We start from the raw sequence: 18,041 nt of genomic DNA on the forward strand, positions 1-18,041 counted from the left end.
CTGGTGGGATGAAAAGTGAGGACAAGGGGAACCCTGTCACGGTTCTAGGAGGGAGGGGAAGGGGTGAGGGTAGAGGTGCGGGGAATGGGTCGGACACGGTTGAGGGCCCTGTCAACCACAGTGGGGGGAAATCCTCGGTTGAGGAAAAAGGAGGTCATATCAGAAGCACCGTCATGGAAGGTAGCATCATCAGAGCAGATGCGTCGGAGACGGAGAAACTGGGAGAATGGAATGGAGTCCTTACGGGAGGCAGGGTGTGAAGAAGTGTAGTCGAGGTAGCTGTGGGAGTCGGTGGGCTTATAATGGATATTGGTAGACAACCTATCCCCAGAGATGGAGACAGAGAACTTCCCTTCCTCGACCACAGCCCCCCATTTTACTTTCATTTTTAGTTATTTTTTCTTCCTTTTTTCTACATTTTTTTAAACATTTTTTACAATCTTTTTTTGCATTTATTTCATTTCATCTTAGTTTGTTCAGTTTGCTTACCCACTGTTTTTTTCAGGTTTGCACTTGCTGCTGTTCAATATTCAGTGTATTCACACCTAATCTGTACTAATGCTTTGTCTTTCAACACACCATTAACATATTGTTTGCCTTTGCTCCGTGACCTTTTGGTCAGCTATGTGGCCTTGTCCAATCTACACCTTCTCCTTTGTTATCTCTTGCCCCACCCCCACCTCACTTGCTTATAATCTGTGACTTTTCTAATATTTGTCAGTTCCGAAGAAGGGTCACTGACCCGAAACGTTAACTCTGCTTCTCTTTCCACAGATGCTGCCAGACCTGCTGAGTGATTCCAGCATTTCTTGTTTTTATCCCAGGAAGCCAGTATTTACACATGGAGGGTTTTGATGTTTCAAAGTTAATGTGTTAGGATTGATTTGAATGCTGTGCTAATGAAGCATTCTTGGGCAATTCAATCACTTAGAGCAAGCAATTGCTCTGGGTCCATGCTCCTCAGACCTCTGTCTCCTTTGGAATGTGAAAGGTTGTTTCAGATGCAAATTGTGGTGGCTATCTTGGCTGCCAGTTTTTTAAAAGTTAACTGCAGGATTTTTTTTTCCATTAAACGTTTAATGTAAGTTTCCAACCGATGAATAAATATTCCTTATTTCTTGTTTTTATTTCAGATTTCCAGCATCCGCTGTATTTTGTTTTTATAATAAATATTCCTTATTTGGCATATCGTTTTTCTTGGCACTTGTCATTTGACATTCACTCAGTGATTCAAAAAATAGCAGTTAGCAGTATTTCTCTCTTGTTAAAAAGAACAAGCAGTTCCCTTAAACTTCCTGGGGTTTGGTTCTTGCTGGGGCATGAGCAGACATTTCGTCTCCCTCTTCACAAACCTGGCAGTGTAGGATACAGTGTTGCAAATTAGGTAGCCACCTTAAGCTGCCAGCAAAGTCATCCTTTTAGCTTTTCTTTTTAAATGTGTTTTTAAAAAATATATATAAATTCAGATCTCCAGTCAGGGGATTAAAGAAAATTATCATTCAAAAATCACATTGGCGTAACAACGGGCACAGGCATGTCATTGCATCCTCAGGACAAGGACAAATCACCTTCAAATGTCAGAGAGGCAATGCCAGAGATGCCTAAGGATGTCACGTGAAATGGCCACAGAAATGTGTAGGATCCTGCAGCATGACCTGCAACTGCTTGCTTGGGTTTGGTAGGAATCCCATGCCAGTTGCCCTCAAGGTGACTGCTGCACTCAATTTTTTTGCCAGCATGGCCTTCCAGGGATCAACGGGCGACATGTGTAGCATATCACAATTAATTGCGACCCATAGATGTATCAAAGAGGCGACCAATACCCTTTCTCGACATGCCAATGATTTCATCTACTTACCTGTAGATGAGGACAGCCAGGCAGCAAGGTCTATCTTTTTAGCTTGGCGTCCCTAGAGTGCAAGGAGTGATCGACTGCACTCATATGGCCATTAGAGCTTCCTGGTACCAGCCTGCTGTATTTGTGAATCGCAAAGGCTTCCACTTTTTAAACGTAAAACTGGTTTGTGACCACAGGAGAAGAATAATGCATGTTTCTGCACATTTCCCGGGGAGCTGTCATGACTCATACATTTTGAGGAACTCACAGCTGCCAGGATTTTTTGACGAACCAGCCGAAGTAGACGGCTGGATCCTGGGTGACAAGGGTTACCCACTTTGGACATGGTTGATGACATCAATGCGGCATCTTCAAAGCGCTGCTGAAGAAATGTACAGTGTTGCTCATGCATTCACCAGAGCCATCAAACACACCATTGGCATGCTGAAAATGCAATTTCACTGCCTTGACCTGTCTGGAGGGACTCTTCAGTACAGGCCTTGCACAACCTTGTAATTAGACGTGGAGGAACAAGAGGAAATCAGTCCTCCTCAGATGAGGATGACTATGAAGAGGGTGAGAAGGAGGACAACAATACCATTATGATATGAGGGCCATGGAGAGACATGTAAGGGACATCAGGGAGAACCTCATATTTGCACATTTCAGCCAACAATAAGCCACTTCATCAAGGGATGTTGGTAGGAGAAAGAAAAATCCCCAGATATGTTCACATATGCTTGAGGTCTTATTCATTTCTGCAATCAAAAATAAGGGCTCTTCTGAAAATAGCACATGAACCTCCAGTGGAGATGTGCCTGACCGCCTGTATGCTATCAACTTCATTGAAAGAGATCTGCATCTCCATTGGAAAAATTGACCTGCATCAAGGCATTAACCAGCACACATAGGAAGCCATGACTTTAGTGCACTTTGATGTGATGGGCAGATGAAATCTTCTCTGGGCTACAATGGAACCAAAAACACGCCACTGCAAGGAAAGTAAGGGTTTGACCATAGAACCACAAATGTAAGGCATGTTGGTAGTGAGAAAAGTGAACAATCAGCAAACAACAACCAGCCATTACTGAAGACTGAAGGCTCAAATAGCAGTGATAAATGGGTACTTGAAATCTTTGAAATGCTTTGCAAGCATCAGTGCATTCCTGCCATCGGCCTCCAATGAATATTTTCATCTGAAACCAAGCAAGTGATTGACGAGAGTGCATCAAATATTAAAGTAAATAAAGATGCATTTAAACTTCTGGAAAATGTACAGAATATTTACAGCACCCATGCCACCTTTGTGCTCAAAACTGCTTTTTACATTTTCTGCAATTACATTTCGGTGCTCCCCCGATATTAGCAGCTGAGGTGGAGGCAGTGCACTGCCCTGGTGCTGTGAATGACTGGGGCAGCCGTTCTCTAGAGGAATGGGGCCTCGATACATCCCACTGGGGGTCTGCAGCACTGGTGTGTGAATATCCCCCGTGTGCTTGCCTGCTGGAGTAAGAGGATCAATGTAGGGGGGGGAGGACTAGACTCTGCTCACCTTGGGAGTGTCCTTAGTGGAAGGGTCCAGGGCAGCTGGCATGTGCTTCTCCTCCATCTGGGTGCATGATGACACCTGCCTGTCTACATGAGGTAAAAGAGCACCTGTAGGAAGGTCCAGGTTCCTTGTCCTTCTCTGGCTTAGACGCGGCTGTGTGGAACCCGTGGCAACAGTGAGGGAGTACAGGCCAGAGTGCATATGACTTGAGTCCTCAACCAGACTCGCCACAGAGTTCACCAGACTCTTGACTGAGGAAGCCAAATGCTCATATGCCTGGGACATGGCAGATGTCATGGCTTACATGGACGCCTCATGGCATGTGCAAAGCCACGCATGACCTCAGGAATCTCTGACATATTTTGCACATGACTTTGCTGCACATCCAGCAGACTTCACATAGCAACACACAGAGGATCATCATGAGTGTGGGGCTGAGCAGGGACCTGGTCCTCAGCAGTCCTCCGATTGTCAGGGGACCTGGCTGGCACATGCTCCCTCAGCTGCTGGGACGTGTCTGTGTTGTGCACATAGCTTGTGACCCAGATCCTAATCTTAAACCATGCCCCCCCCCCCCCCGCCTCACCCCCCAACCCTGTAGACAATGTGGATGTAGCTGCGGTGGTGGAGGTGGAAGAAGAGGCACATGACGGTGCACCCTCTGCGGCATTGGCTTCATCTTCCTCCCCAGAGGAGGAGTCTTGGGCCTTGCAGTGTTCAGACATTCAAGTGTGGGCACCTGCAGTGGAGACACAAACAGAGGCACATTAAGTATCATCTGAGCATGAGTTTGCACACTTTCCTTTGGTGTATACAGATGGCTACATGACTGAAGATGACATTACGTCGTTACGCCTTGAGGATCCTTCCTTGCCTTCTGTGATTGTCCTGCCTCCCTCCTCTCTCTACAGCCCTCTCTTCAGCCAGTATTAGGACTCTGATATCTGGGACACCTCCACCTGTCTTTTCCCTTTTTTTTTATTTGTTCAAGGGATGTGGGCATTGCTGGCTAGGCCAGCATTTATTGCCCATACCTAATTGCCCTTGAGAAGGTGATGGTGAGCTGCCTTCTTGAACCGCGCAGTCCATGTGGGGGAGGTACACCCACAGTGCTGTTAGGAAGGGAATTCAGGAGTTCCAGACTTTTGACCCAGCGGCAGTGAAGGAATAGTCAGGATGATGTGTGGCTTGGGAGGGAACTTGCAGGTAGTGGTGTTTCCATGCATTTCCTGCCCTTATCCTTCCAGGTGACAGAGGTCATGGGTTTGGAAGGTGCTGTCGAAGGAGCCTTGGTGCGTTGCTGCAGTGCATTTTGTAGATGGTACACACTGCTGCCACTGTTAGTCAGTGGTGTAGGGAGTGAATGTTTGTGGATGGGGTGCCAGTCAAGCGGGCTACTTTGTCCTGGATGGTGTTGAGCTTCTTAAGTGTTGTTGGAGCTGTACCCGTCCAGGCAAGTGGTAAGTATTCCATCACACTCCTGACTTGTGTCTTGTAGATGGTGGACAGACTTTGGGGAGTCAGGAGGTGAGTTTCTCACAGCAGGATTCCTAGTCTCTGACCTGCTCTTGTAGCCACAGTATTTATATGGCTACTCCAGTGCAGTTTCTGGTCAATGGATGTTGATAGTGGGAGATTCAGCGATCATAATGCCATTGAATGTCGAAGGGAGATGGTTAGATTCTCTCTTGTTGGAGATGGTCATTGCCTGGCACTTGTGTGACACGAATGTTACATGCCACTCATCAGCCCAATCCTGGATATTGTCCAGGACTTGCTGCATTTCTACATCGACTGCTTCAGTATCTGAGGAGTCGCGAATGGTGCTGACCATTGCGCAATCATCTGCGAACATCCCCACTTCTGACCTTATGTTTGAAAGAAGGTGAAGCAGCTGAAGATGGTTGGGCCTAGGACACTACCCTGAGGAACTCCTGCAATAATGTCCTGTGACTGAGATGATTGACATTTCACAACAACAACCATCTTCCTTTGTGGAAGGTATGACTCCAAGGGAGAGTTTTCCCCCTGATTCCCATTGACTCCAGTTTTGCTAGGGTTCCTTGATACCATACTCTGTCAAATGCTGCCTTGATGTCAAGGGCAGTCACTCTCATCTCATCTCTTGAGTTTAGCTCTTTTGTCCATGTTTGAACCAAGGCTGTAATGAGGTCAGGAGCTGAGTGGCCCTGACGGAACCCAAACTGAGTGTCACTAGCAGGTTATAGCTAAGCAAGTGCCGCGTGATAGTACTGTCGATGACACTTTCCATCACTTTACTGATGATTGAGAGTAGACTGATGGGGAGGTAATTGGCCGGGTTGGATTGTCCTGCTTTTTGTGTACAGGACACACATGGGCAATTTTCCACATCGCCGGGTAGATGCCAATGTTGCAGATGTACTGGAACAGCTTGGCCAGGGGTGCGGCAGGTTCTAGAGCACAGTTTTTCAGTACTATTGCCACAATATTGTCAGGACCCATACCTTTACAGTATCCAGTGCCTTCAGTCATTTCTTGATATCACGCGGAGTGAATTGAATTGGCTGAAGACTAACATTTTTTTTATTCATTCATGGGATGTGGGCATCGCTGGCCAGGCCAGCATTTATTGCCCATCCCTAATTGCCCTTGAGAAGGTGATGGTGAGCTGCCTTCTTGAACCGCTGCAGTCCATGTGGGGTAGGTACACCCACAATGCTGTTAGGAAGGGAGTTCCAGGATTTTGACCCAGCGACAGTGAAGGAACGGCGATATAGCTCCAAGTCAGGATGGTGTGTGACTTGGAGGGGAACTTGCAGGTGGTGGTGTTCCCATGTATTTGCTGCCCTTGTCCTTCGAGGTGGTAGAGGTCGCGGGTTTGGAAGGTGCTGTCTAAGGAGCCTTGGTGCATTGCTGCAGTGCATCTTGTAGATGGTCCTGGATGGTGTTGAGCTTCTTGAGTGTTGTTGGAGCTGCACCCATCCAGGCAAGTGGAGAGTATTCCATCACACTCCTGACTTGTGCCTTGTAGATGGTGGACAGGCTTTGGGGAGTCAGGAGGTGAGTCACTCGCCTCAGGATTCCTAGCCTCTGACCTGTTCTTGTAGCCACTGTATTTATATGGCTACTCCAGTTCAGTTTCTGGTCAATGATAGCCCCTAGGATGTTGATAGTGGGGGATTCAGCCATGGTAATGCCGTTGAATGTCAAGGGGAGATGGTTAGATTCTCTCTTGTTGGAGATGGTCATTGCCTGGCACTTGTGTGGTGCGAATGTTACTTGCCACTTATCAGCCCAAGCCTGGATATTGTCCAGGTCTTGCTGCATTTCTACACGGACTGCTTCAGTATCTGAGGAGTCGCAAATGGTGCTGAACATTATGCAATCATCAGCGAACATCCCCACTTCTGACCTTATGATTGAAGGAAGGTCATTGATGAAGCAGCTGAAGGTGGTTGGGCCTAGGACATTACCCTGAGGTACTCCTGCAGTGTTGTCCTGGAGCTCAGCTGATTGACCTCCAACAACCACAACCATCTTCCTTTGCGCTAGGTATGACTCCAGCCAGCGGAGGGTTTTCCCCCTGATTCCCATTGACCTCAGTTTTGCTAGTGCTCCTGGATGCCATACTCGGTCAAATGCTGCCTTGATGTCAAGGACAGTCACTCTCACCTCACCTCTTGAGTTCAGCTCTTTTGTCCATGTTTGAACCAAGGCTGTAATGAGGTCAGGAGCTGAGTGGCCCTGGCGGAACCCAAACTGAGCATCACTGAGCAGGTTGTTGCTAAGTAAGTGCCGCTTGATGGCACTGTTGATGACACCTTCCATCACTTTACTGATGATTGAGAGTAGGCTAATGGGGCGGTAGTTGGCCGGGTTGGATTTGTCCTGCTTTTTGTGTACAGGACATACCTGGGCAATTTTCCACATTGCAGGGTAGATGCCAGTGTTGTAGCTGTACTGGAACAGCTTGGCTAGGGGCGTGGCAAGTTCTGGAGCACAGGTCTTCAGTACTATTGCCGGAATATTGTCAGGCCCATACCTTTTGCAGTATCTAGTACCTTCAGTCGTTTCTTGATATCACATGGAGTGATTCGAATTGGCTGAAGTCTGGCATCTGTGATGCTGGGGACTTCAGGAGGAGGCCGAGATGGATCATCAACCCGGCATTTCTGGCTGAAGATTGTTGCAAATGCTTCAGCCTTATCTTTCGCACTGATGTGCTGGGCTCCCCCATCATTGAGGATGGGGATATTTGTGGAGCCACCTCCTCCAGTTAGTTGTTTAATTGTCCACCACCATTCTCAGCTGGATGTGGCAGGACTGCAGAGCTTAGATCTGATCCATTGGTTATGGGATCACTTCGCTCTGCCTATTGCATGCTGCTTCTGCTGTTTGGCATGCAAGTAGTCCTGTGTTGTAGCTTCACCAGGTTGACACCTCATTTTGAGGTACGCCTGGTGCTACTCCTGGCATGTTCTCCTGCACTCTTCATTGAACCAGGGTTGGTCCCCCAGCTTGATGGTAATGTTAGAGTGGGAGATCTGCAGGACCATGAGATTACAGATTGTGGTCGAGTACAATTCTGCTGCTGCTGATGGTCCACAGCATCCAGTTTTGCATTGCTAGATCTGTTCAAAATCTATCCCATTTAGCACAGTGGTAATGCCACACAACACGATGGAGGGCATCCTCGCAAGGACTATGTGGTGGTCACTCCTACCAATACTGTCATGGACAGATGCATCTGCGGCAGGAAGATTGATGAGGACAAGGTCAAGTACATTTTTCCCTCTTGTTGGTTCCCTCACCACCTGTCACAGACCCAGTCTAGCAGCTATGTCCCTTAGGACTTGCCAAGCTCAGTCAGTATTGGTGCTACTGAGCGACGCTTGGTGATGGACATTGAAGTTCCCACCCACAGTACATTTTGCGCCCTTGCCACCCTTCGTGCTTCCTCCAAGTGGTATTCAATGTGGAGGAGCACTGATTCATCAGCTGAGAGGGCAGTAGGTGGGAATCAGCAGGAGGTTTCCTTGTGTATGTTTGGCTTGATGCCATGAGACTCAATTGGGTCCGTAGTTGATGTTGAGGACTCGCAGGGCAACTCCTTCCTACCTGTATACTACTGTGCCGCCACCTCTGCTGGGTCTATCCTGCCGGGAATGGTGATGGTGGTGTCTGGGACACTGTCTGTAAGGAGTGATTCGGTGAGTATGACTATGTCAGGCTGTTGCTTAACTGGTCTGTGGGACAGCTCTCCCAATTTCGGCAGTGTCAACAGGGCTGGGTTTGCCATTGTCATTTCCAGTGCCTGGGTCGATGCCGGGTGGTCTGTCTGGTTTTATTCCGTATTGAGTTCGTAGCGGTTGGATAAAACTGAGTAGCTTGCGAGGCCATTTCAGAGGGCATTTAAGAATCAACCACATTGCTGTGGGTCTGGAGTCACATGTAGGCTAGACCAGGTAAAGACAGCAGTTTTCCCTCCCTAAAGGACAAAAGTGAACCCGATGGATTTTTATAACAATCGACAATGGTTTCATGGCCATCATTAAACTGTCTTTTTGATTCCCAATTTTTATTAATTCAGTTCAAATTCCACCTTCCACCTTCCAGAGGAATACCCTGGGTTACTTTTCTAGTGACAATACCACTACGCCACTGCCTCCCCCCCTTGCACTGGCTATGGGTGTGTTTGACCTGCATATTTAATGACATGTCAAAGGATGAATCACAATATTTGTAAACATGTGTCATCATCACTCATTCTGGACTGGCTTTCGCACAACACACCCAAGTACATCAACAATGCCAATTGTCAACTTTGCGCATAATCATTTAATGTATGGCACCAAGGCTGCCCACGCAATCCACTGCATGCCTTGTTTGCCCCTTAAACACACAGAGCCAGGGAGGAAAACAATGAAACAGCTTCGCCAAGATTTCATTAAATGCCACTCACCCTGTGTATAGTCTGCAAAGGATTTCCATTGTGGGAAGTGATCCTTGACCACGTCGTAGTTGTAAAGTGAACGAACTCTTGCTTTGACCTTCACCTCTTTTTTTTACAATGACTGAAAACATTGAGAGGGAATGGTATTGTTTCTGTGACAATTAAAAACGAAAGGTGCTGAAAATATTACTTGGTTGAAACGGGCAATTGCAGACCAGCAGCCCATTTAACACCGAGCTTGAATTTTGAAATCTTCCATGAAGCAGCACAATCACGAAGCATAAAGAAAATAATTGTGTCCTTTTTTTCTCTTTCCATTAACAAGTATTCCTGTATTTAAGAGTGCTAACCTTTTATTAATTCTGCTGAAAATGGGTCTATCACCAAAAATAAGCATCTTTACTAGGTATCCAGTCTTACACATGAGTAAAAATTTAAATCACTGAAAGTTTCCTTAAAAAAATTTATACTGACCTATACTAGTGGAAATGCTACCTCTTAGTCTTCATCCGTGACTATTGATTATGGTTAAAAGGTGATTCTAATTGGGGTAGGGTGAACATATCCTCCCTGTCTTATATTTATCTCCAAGCATTATGTCTTATTATGACTTTGTGGGATAAATAGAATGAACAGGAGAATTTGTCCCACATTATCTCCCAAATATTTTCAGCAATGAAACAATTTATAGATTACAAAAAAAAAACATAAGGATAGTTTATTTGTAATTTATTTTGTTCAGGTGTGCGTGGGCTGGAATACCCATTGACCATGCTTAAAAATGGAACATGTAGGGAATGCCATCAGGCTTGTGTTTATGCTATGTCAGCTGTGGCTCAGTTGATAGTACCTTTGTCTCTGAATTACAAGGTTCTGTGTTTTGAGTCCCACTCTAGCGTTTGGGCATAAAAATCAGGGCTGACACTCCAGTACAGTACTGAGGGAGTACTATACTGTTGCAGCTGCTTTCTTTTGGATGAGACTTCAAACTGGGTAGATGCAAAAAATCCCATGGCACTATACTGAAGAAGAGCAGGGGAGTTATCCCCACGAGTGCCGGCCAATATTTATTCTTCAGTCAACATCACAAGAACAGATTATCTGATCATTATCACATTGTTGCATTACAACGGTGACTGGACTTCAAAAGTACTTAATTTACTGCAAAGTGCTTTGAGAACTTTGGTGGCATGAAAAGAGCTATATAAAGGCAAGTTTTTATTTTTTTTTTAGAAAAGGCAACTTACCCATTCTGTGTCTTGGCATTTCCAATGCAGAAAGTGTTAACCAACAATATACCAATAACCATCTGTTACGACCAGGTGAGAAAAGTCTAGGGGTCCCTGTCAGCCTTCACCTGGTCTTACTGTAACAGGGTTTAATTTTTTAAACACCGTGTTTTTAACTCCCCCTTGGTGAATCCTTGTTCACCACTTTCTAATTATAAGGCAAATAAACCAGCACTAACAGGTTTTCTTAGGTTTAAAGAAGAAATGTTGAAACTTATTAAACTTAAACTTTAATTCAGTCGACGCCTACGGATACAAGATGTGCCCATGCTAGCATGCCTACGCGATACACACGTGCAAATAGAGACAGAAAAGAGCAGAAGAAAAATAAAGTGGAAAAGTTTGAGGCAATATGTGAAGTTTTTGTTATGATTCTTCGCGCTCACTATAGAGTCCTTGATTGTAGGTAGATCTTGCTTTTCATTGGGGCCCAGTATTCTTCTTCAACCTTGTTCGCTGTAGGAGACTTTTCTCTCTTGGGGTTCATGTGTCTTCAGTGGATTTGGAGTTCTGTGAGAAAGAGATGGGAGCAGACAGGAGAGGCTGTGGCAAGCCAGCCAGGAGAGGTCTTTTCAGTCCAGGAGCAAACGGACACTCTCAGTTCAAACTGTTTGTACAATTCAGAAAAACCCAGGTTGCCAAGCAGGTTAGTTATGTGACTAACTGGTCTGACCATGTCTTGGCTCTATGGATTGTATCATCTTAGCAGGGCCTGGAATGCGCTTCCCTGCCTTCAATGTCTAGTGCTCAAAGTCCATCGTGGGTTAAATAGATAAGGGGAGTAACCTCTCTTATCCCTATTGGTATGTAAATGTCTTCCAGCCAAGTGCCTGGCAGCCCTTGTCACAGGACTTCTCTTCATCCCAGCAACAATTTGAAATTTAATGTCCATGCGGAGAAATTAATATACTTCATTCTTGGCATTCTTAGGGGTCTAGCGTGACACCATCCCGAGAATGAAAGCTTTACTTCTCCACTACTTGGATCCAAATCATTTAAATGCAAGCTTTTAGATATATTTATTGTTCTTGCATGTCCTTTCGTTCTGCCTTTTCTGATGTCAACTGTGTAAGTGTGGAAATTGCCTTCAATTCACTGAATTATGTGCAAATTCATTGTGGAGGACAACTCAGATTCTGAAAAGTGTTTACAAACCAGGAACTCTTGGATTACAAGAATTAACAAGCTGTCTGGGTCAGATAATACATAAATTCCAAATATATAATATGGCTTATTTTCCATGCTTTACTATTAGTTAACTTGTATTGTGTTTATCATGTGTCCCCTGTGCCTTTACTCAAAAAGTTATATTGATTTCTGTCATGTCATTTAGTGCTTGCACATGTGATAGTTGATAGGTTTATCAACACATTTTCCCTTCCCATGGCACCTTTCCATGTAACACCTGCTTTTTTATCTCCTCCATTCTCACCATCTGCGACCCCAGAATGCAGTAATGAGCCATGCATCAAGGACCAGTGCAAGATTACTGCATCTTAATTTCAGCCCCATTAGAAAACCTTGAGCTAGCGCAAAGCAAGTAAAACTAAGTTCAAGGCCAAAGATCATGACTTTTCTATGTGCAATGTGTGCCTGTAGCACCTACGCATTGGAGTGAAACAACACTCGCAGTAAATTTGCAATTATTTATTTATGGATGCTTAATCCACTCCCAAGGTTCAGGGAGCTTGCTGATGCAGGATCAAGAGAGTTATGCTATGTACCTTAAACATGGCACATCTGAATTGGAGGATGTGATGCCAGTGTTATGTGTATAACATGAAAATGAAAACTTTCCATTACCAGCATTACTCAATTTGATGAGCACATTAACACAGTGATAAAGCTTATTGAGTAATTGTGCTTATATTTTCTCTAATCCATAGGAGACTTGTATATTGGAGGAATTGCCAAAGACATGTACAAAACATTACCAAAGCTGGTGGCATCAAGGGAGGGATTTCAAGGCTGCTTGGCTTCAGTGGACCTGAATGGACGGCTTCCAGACCTAATTTCTGATGCATTGTACTGCAATGGGCAGATTGAGCGGGACTGTGAAGGTATCCCTAATTCACTGACTCAAGCACCAAATGAGTCACCATCATTCTATAAAGATACCAGCGTATTTGTAATAATTTCAGTATCTTTTGCAATATCATTTTATTTCTCAGTATTATCCTGTTATGTTTAACCTTTGGAGTGCTGATACTTTTCCACTTAAATGTTTATTGAATACTTTTAAGCTAAAATCAAGTCACCCAAGATATTTAAAGACTAGGTAACAAGATAATAATGATTTGAATTTGTAGACAGATTTGCTCTCTTTATTGTCCTCTTTGCATTTCATATGCCACAACATCTTATTTTCAGAACATATAAATAACCAAGTATTAGAAATTACTGAGTGGTGTTACTTACCACTATCTTAATGGAAGTATGAGCCCATTTAAAATAAAAAGGTTAGTGCTCTTATTAAGTAATGGTGAAAGGAAATTTAATATGATAGTATTAATTCTTCATCCGATAACATTGCATACATACGGTAATTTTCAGGCTTGATGTTATGACTGTGAGCTTTGTAATTCAAAAGTATTATGTAGATTCATCAATCATAAAATGAAAATCTACTTTACAAACATTTTTCAAAGTAATTATTTTTGTTAAATTGAATAAAAGTGATATATTCCTCCAGTTCACTGAATGTACAATAAACATGCCAAAATCCTCCCAAGGGGGCTAAATTTCCTTTTGGGGTAGGTTGGAGAATCGCATACCCTGGATGGGCAAGAGTGGGATGAGGGGCGGGGCCTGATTATGCTGGGCCTAATCCCTTTTTCCTCCTTTCAATATTTCTGGATGATTTGGGTGCAGTCACAGAATCAATCATAATTGCACTTGTGCCATGTATTATGATGACATACGAATGAGGGAAATACACAAGAAGACGTATTTCTCAACATTTGCACCAATTTGTAAAACAAAATAGATTTTGTTTTTAAAAGGGGCACTTATTCATTGGTTATTGTTGGATTATGAAGTTCTTGTTCATCAGGCTGCAGACTAGAAATCACTGGATTCATTTATACTGTGACAAAGTGCCACAGAGATTTCCTTCTCCACCCTCCCCCAATGAAGCGTGCCCTAGCTGACACTGATATCTGCCAGATAATTTAACATTCCCTGACCCTGGGAAGTGGGACAGAATCCAGGGCAGAAATGGACAGACTCCTGCCCCACTAGACATGACCAGAAGAAACTTGGGGAAATTATTTAGCATATTTAGTTGTTTAAATAAAAGTGAAACTTCAAAATATAAATGGAAATATACACATTGTATTATGTATTGAAAATATGTTTGCATAAATAAATCACATTTTTGCACAGTGAGAAAGGTGTCTAGGTGTCCCTCTCAGCCTTCACCTGGTCTTACCGTAACAGGGTTTAATTTTTAAAGCACCGTGTTTTTAGCTCCCCCTTGGTGAATCCTTGTTCACCATTTTCCAATTATAAGGCAAAGAAACCAGCACAAACAGGTTTTCTTAGGTTTAAAGAAAAAAAGTTGAAACTTATTAAATGTAAACTCTAATTGTTGACGCCTACGGATACGCAATGCGCCCACGCTAGCATGCATAGGCGATACACACATGCAAATAGGGGCACAAAAGAGCAGAAGAAAAAGAAAGTGGAAAAGTTTGAGGCAATATGTGAAGAGCTTTTGTTCCAGTTCTTCGAGCTCACTGTAGAGTCCTTGATTGTAGGTAGATCTTGCTTTTCGTTGGGGCCCAGTATTCTTCTTAAATCTTGTTCGCTGTAGGAGACTTTTCTCTCTTCGGGTTCATATGTCTTTCGTGGATTCAGAGGCTTGGAGAAAGAGATGGGAGCAGACAGGAGAGATCTTTTCAGTCCAGGAGAAAACAGTCTTTCTCTGTTCAAACTCTTTGCACAATTCAGAAAACTCAGGTTGCCAAGCAGGCTAGTCACGTGATCAGATGGTCTGACCATGTCTGTTTGTGGATTTGGCTATCCCAGCAGTCATCCTGAAATTTGAGCTTCCTCACCTTCAATGTCTGGTGTTCAAAGTCCATTGTGGATTAAATTGGATAAGGGAAGTAAACATTCTTGTCCCTATTGGTATGCAAATATCCTCCATCCAAGTCTGGCAACCTTTGTAACAGGCCTTCTCTTCTTCCCAGCAACAATTTGAAATGTAATGTCCATATGGTGGAATTAATATGCCTCATTCTTGGCTGGTGGGGGCCCAGCATGACACCTCCACATCCAGTGGAATCAAATGTGATTTGAAAAGAGGTGCATTTCATTAAAAGGGTCGAGCGAAAATATAAGATACAGAAAAAAACATGCATTTCTCTCATTCATTCCCATTCATTCATAAATCCTAAAACCTATTACAGCCTGTCTTTTCTTGGTGCCAGTTCTGCTTTAATTGCCCCTTTTTTAGCATCCCAATAAACAAGTGGTTCTTTGGGGAAGTTATTTTTCAGTTTGCCCATTTCCATGGCTGCCTAGGGTCTTTGAGATGGTTAGGTTTAATTAGCACTGAGTTGGAATTTTTTTTTCACGAGTGTCAGTAGTGGACAGGTCTAGCCTGAACTCACCTTCAGTGCTTTGTTGAGTCATGTAAAGGCTTTTGGCCTTAAGGGGATGGGTGGTTCCCTTTTTTCTGACTACGGGGGAGGATTCTTTGCTAATTTCTCCTTTGTCCTCTGGGACACTGCTGTCTGCAGGTATTTCTGCAGACTCTACTGCACTCCCCTGTGGCACCTTGACTAGATGAGGTATCACCCTCATGGCTTCTGAGCCCCCTAGAGGTCTTTTTCTCAGCAGGTTCCTGTAAATGCTGTTAGCAACTCTGGTGGGATGCTTCTAGTGTCTGCACTTACACAGGAGCATGTGGGGTCAAACTTTTCACGTTTTTCGCAGTTGGTTGACAAGACTGTAGGGGATTTCATCCAGGATTCCTCTCAGTCTTCCTTTAATCTGCCCTTTTGGTCACTTTTTCCACTTCCCTGTCTAACCTTTTGCCAGCCTGGTACCTGCCTGTCCCTTTTTGTTCTTGGCGGGGGTCCCTTACAGTTCACCAGCCCTCTGCTGGAGGGTCCTCCTAACACCGGTGCAGGACTTAGTGGTGCAGATTTCACTGTAGCTTGGGGTTTCCCCTCAACCTGGCATATGTGGCAACTCCTGCATTACTCCACCACATCTTTGTGGAGTTTTAGCCAGTCAAACTGCTGTCTTATGTGGGCTTTGCTCTTTCCTATACCGGCATGTACAACCACTGTAGTCTCGTGGGCCCTTCTTACTATTTCTATCCGGTACCTCTGAGGCACCGCTAACTGGTGAACTACTGTCCACTCCTTGCTCTCAGGTCTGTGAGGAGAACTCCATTTCCTCATCAGTACCTCGTTCTTTAAATAGTAGCAATCAGGGACTCCCTCTGCTTCACTTTCAGACTGGGCAGCTTGTGCTAACTCTTGCAATACTGTGTCGGCTTGCTGAGCCTCAGCTAGGGAAAATCCATTTAATTCATTCCTTGGGTCTCCTAACTTTCCAAAGAAAGTCTCAGACAGACAGACCTCATGGTCATCTGCTAATTCAGTCTCCTCTGGGGGAGCTGGTTTGATCATGGCCTGATCCATTACACAGTCAGGGAAACTGCAGGGATCCGTCTTCTGCCACAGCCCTGTTTCTCTGACCTCCTGCGGTCTTTCTTTCACTACTGGGGGGCTACCACCTTCACCGCCTTCAGATCATTACTTAGGAGCAGGTCAACCCTGTTCACAGGCAAACTTGGGACAATCCCTACAGTCACTGGTCCCGAAACTAGGTCGCACTCCAGGTGCACCCGGTGTACAGGTACAAGCATGCACTGCCCTCCAATACCATTCACCACCATTCTGGTGTTCACTGCACTCTCTGGGGGTAAGGTCAGGCCTTTTCCCAGTAAAAGGGATCTAGTGGCCCCTGTGTCCCTGAGAATTACTTTGGGCTTGTTTGCCCCACTCGAGGGGTATGGCATTATTTTCCCTTCAGACACAAAACCTTGATAACCTTCAGGAATCCTATTAAATTTTCCTGCACTTGCAGCCATAAGCTTTCTGGGTAAAGCCACAGCTTGTTCTGCTGTGCTTTCCATCAGGGTCCCTGCTTCACTGTGCGGGTGTGCCCTGATTAACCTGACCAGTTTTCCCTTTAATTTCCAGCAGTCAGCTCTTAAATGCCCTGCTTTATTACAATGGAAGTACACAGGTCTTGGGTCTCACTCCTGTTCACCGCACCTTCCTTTTTGGCTGCAGAGGGCCCCCTGTGTCTCCTGCTTTCCTTTCTCTCCCACGACTGCTTGAGCTCCTATCACCTTCCCACCTTGTGTCCTTTTCAGACTTGTGGGGGTGATTCTGAAAGCTTCTCCCCTGGGAAACCGACTTATAAGTTAAAGCAAACTCATCAGCCAGAATGGCTGCTTGCTGGGCTCTCTGAACCCGCAGCTCCTCTACATGTGTCTTTATGGAGAGTGGGAGAGAGTTTTTGAATTCCTCTCACAGAATTACTTCTCTGAGATTCTCATAGCTGAGCTGTACTTTAAGAGCCCTCAGCCACTGGTCAAACTCCAGATAAGTTTGATTAGCTGGCTTCTTGACGGTTCTAAACTTTTGGCGATAGGCTTCGGGTACTAATTCATATGCCCCGGGGATTAATTCATATGCCCCGGGGATAGCATTTTTGGTCAGTTCGTAATTTGATGAACTCTCCTCTGGCAACAGGGAATAAACCTCATGGGCTTTTTCAGTTAGCTTGCTTAGTAAGAAAAGAGGCCAGGTCTCAGCTGGCCATTTTAGCTGCTTTGCCAGTTTCTGAAAGGACACAAGAAATCCTTCTACATCTTCCTCACTGAAGTTTGGGATTAGTTGAGCTCGTTTTAACAATTTTGAATCCAGCCCTGAATTACGCTCTTCCATATTGGCCATGCTTTCACTGGGGTTACTCTGCTGCCCCCTAGTCAACTCAAGCCTCTTCAGCTCTCTTTCTTCACATTCCTTCTGGAATATTCTTTCTCTCTCTTCTGTCTCTCGTTCCTTCTCTTGTCTTTTCTCTCTCTCCTTTCTTTTTTACTCTTCACGTTCCTTCTGGAAGGCTCTCTTTTTCTTCCTCTCCTGCCTCTCTCTTTCTCCTGTTTCTTCTCCTGTCTTTTTCTTCATGTCCCTTCTGGAAGGCTCTTTCTTTCTCCCTCTCCTCTAATTCAAGTTTGCTTTGTTCCAGTTGTAGCTTTGCTAGCAATACCCTGTTGGGATCTACTTCTAACCCTGTTTCTGCTTCTTCAGATTCAATTGAAAAATGGTTGGCCACTTGCCTTAGGATTTCAGACTTCCTAGCCTTGCCATATACAGTGATCCCACACTGCTCAGCTATTTTCCT

General features: G+C 44.7%; 1 protein-coding gene across 13 annotated transcripts in view; it reads left to right on the forward strand.

Annotated features, from left to right (window-relative positions):
• nrxn1a (neurexin 1a) overlaps positions 1 to 18,041 on the forward strand; it is a 2,153,831-nt gene that overhangs the window by 1,223,535 nt on the left and 912,255 nt on the right. For all 13 annotated transcript variants that reach the window (XM_068044956.1, XM_068044955.1, XM_068044958.1 and 10 more), the window contains one exon: positions 12,497 to 12,670. In XM_068044956.1, the coding sequence (XP_067901057.1) occupies positions 12,497 to 12,670 (174 nt within the window). The remainder of the gene's footprint in view (positions 1 to 12,496; positions 12,671 to 18,041) is intronic.

Source organism: Heterodontus francisci, chromosome 13 (genome assembly GCF_036365525.1).
Source record: "Heterodontus francisci isolate sHetFra1 chromosome 13, sHetFra1.hap1, whole genome shotgun sequence".
Lineage (NCBI taxonomy): Eukaryota > Metazoa > Chordata > Chondrichthyes > Heterodontiformes > Heterodontidae > Heterodontus > Heterodontus francisci.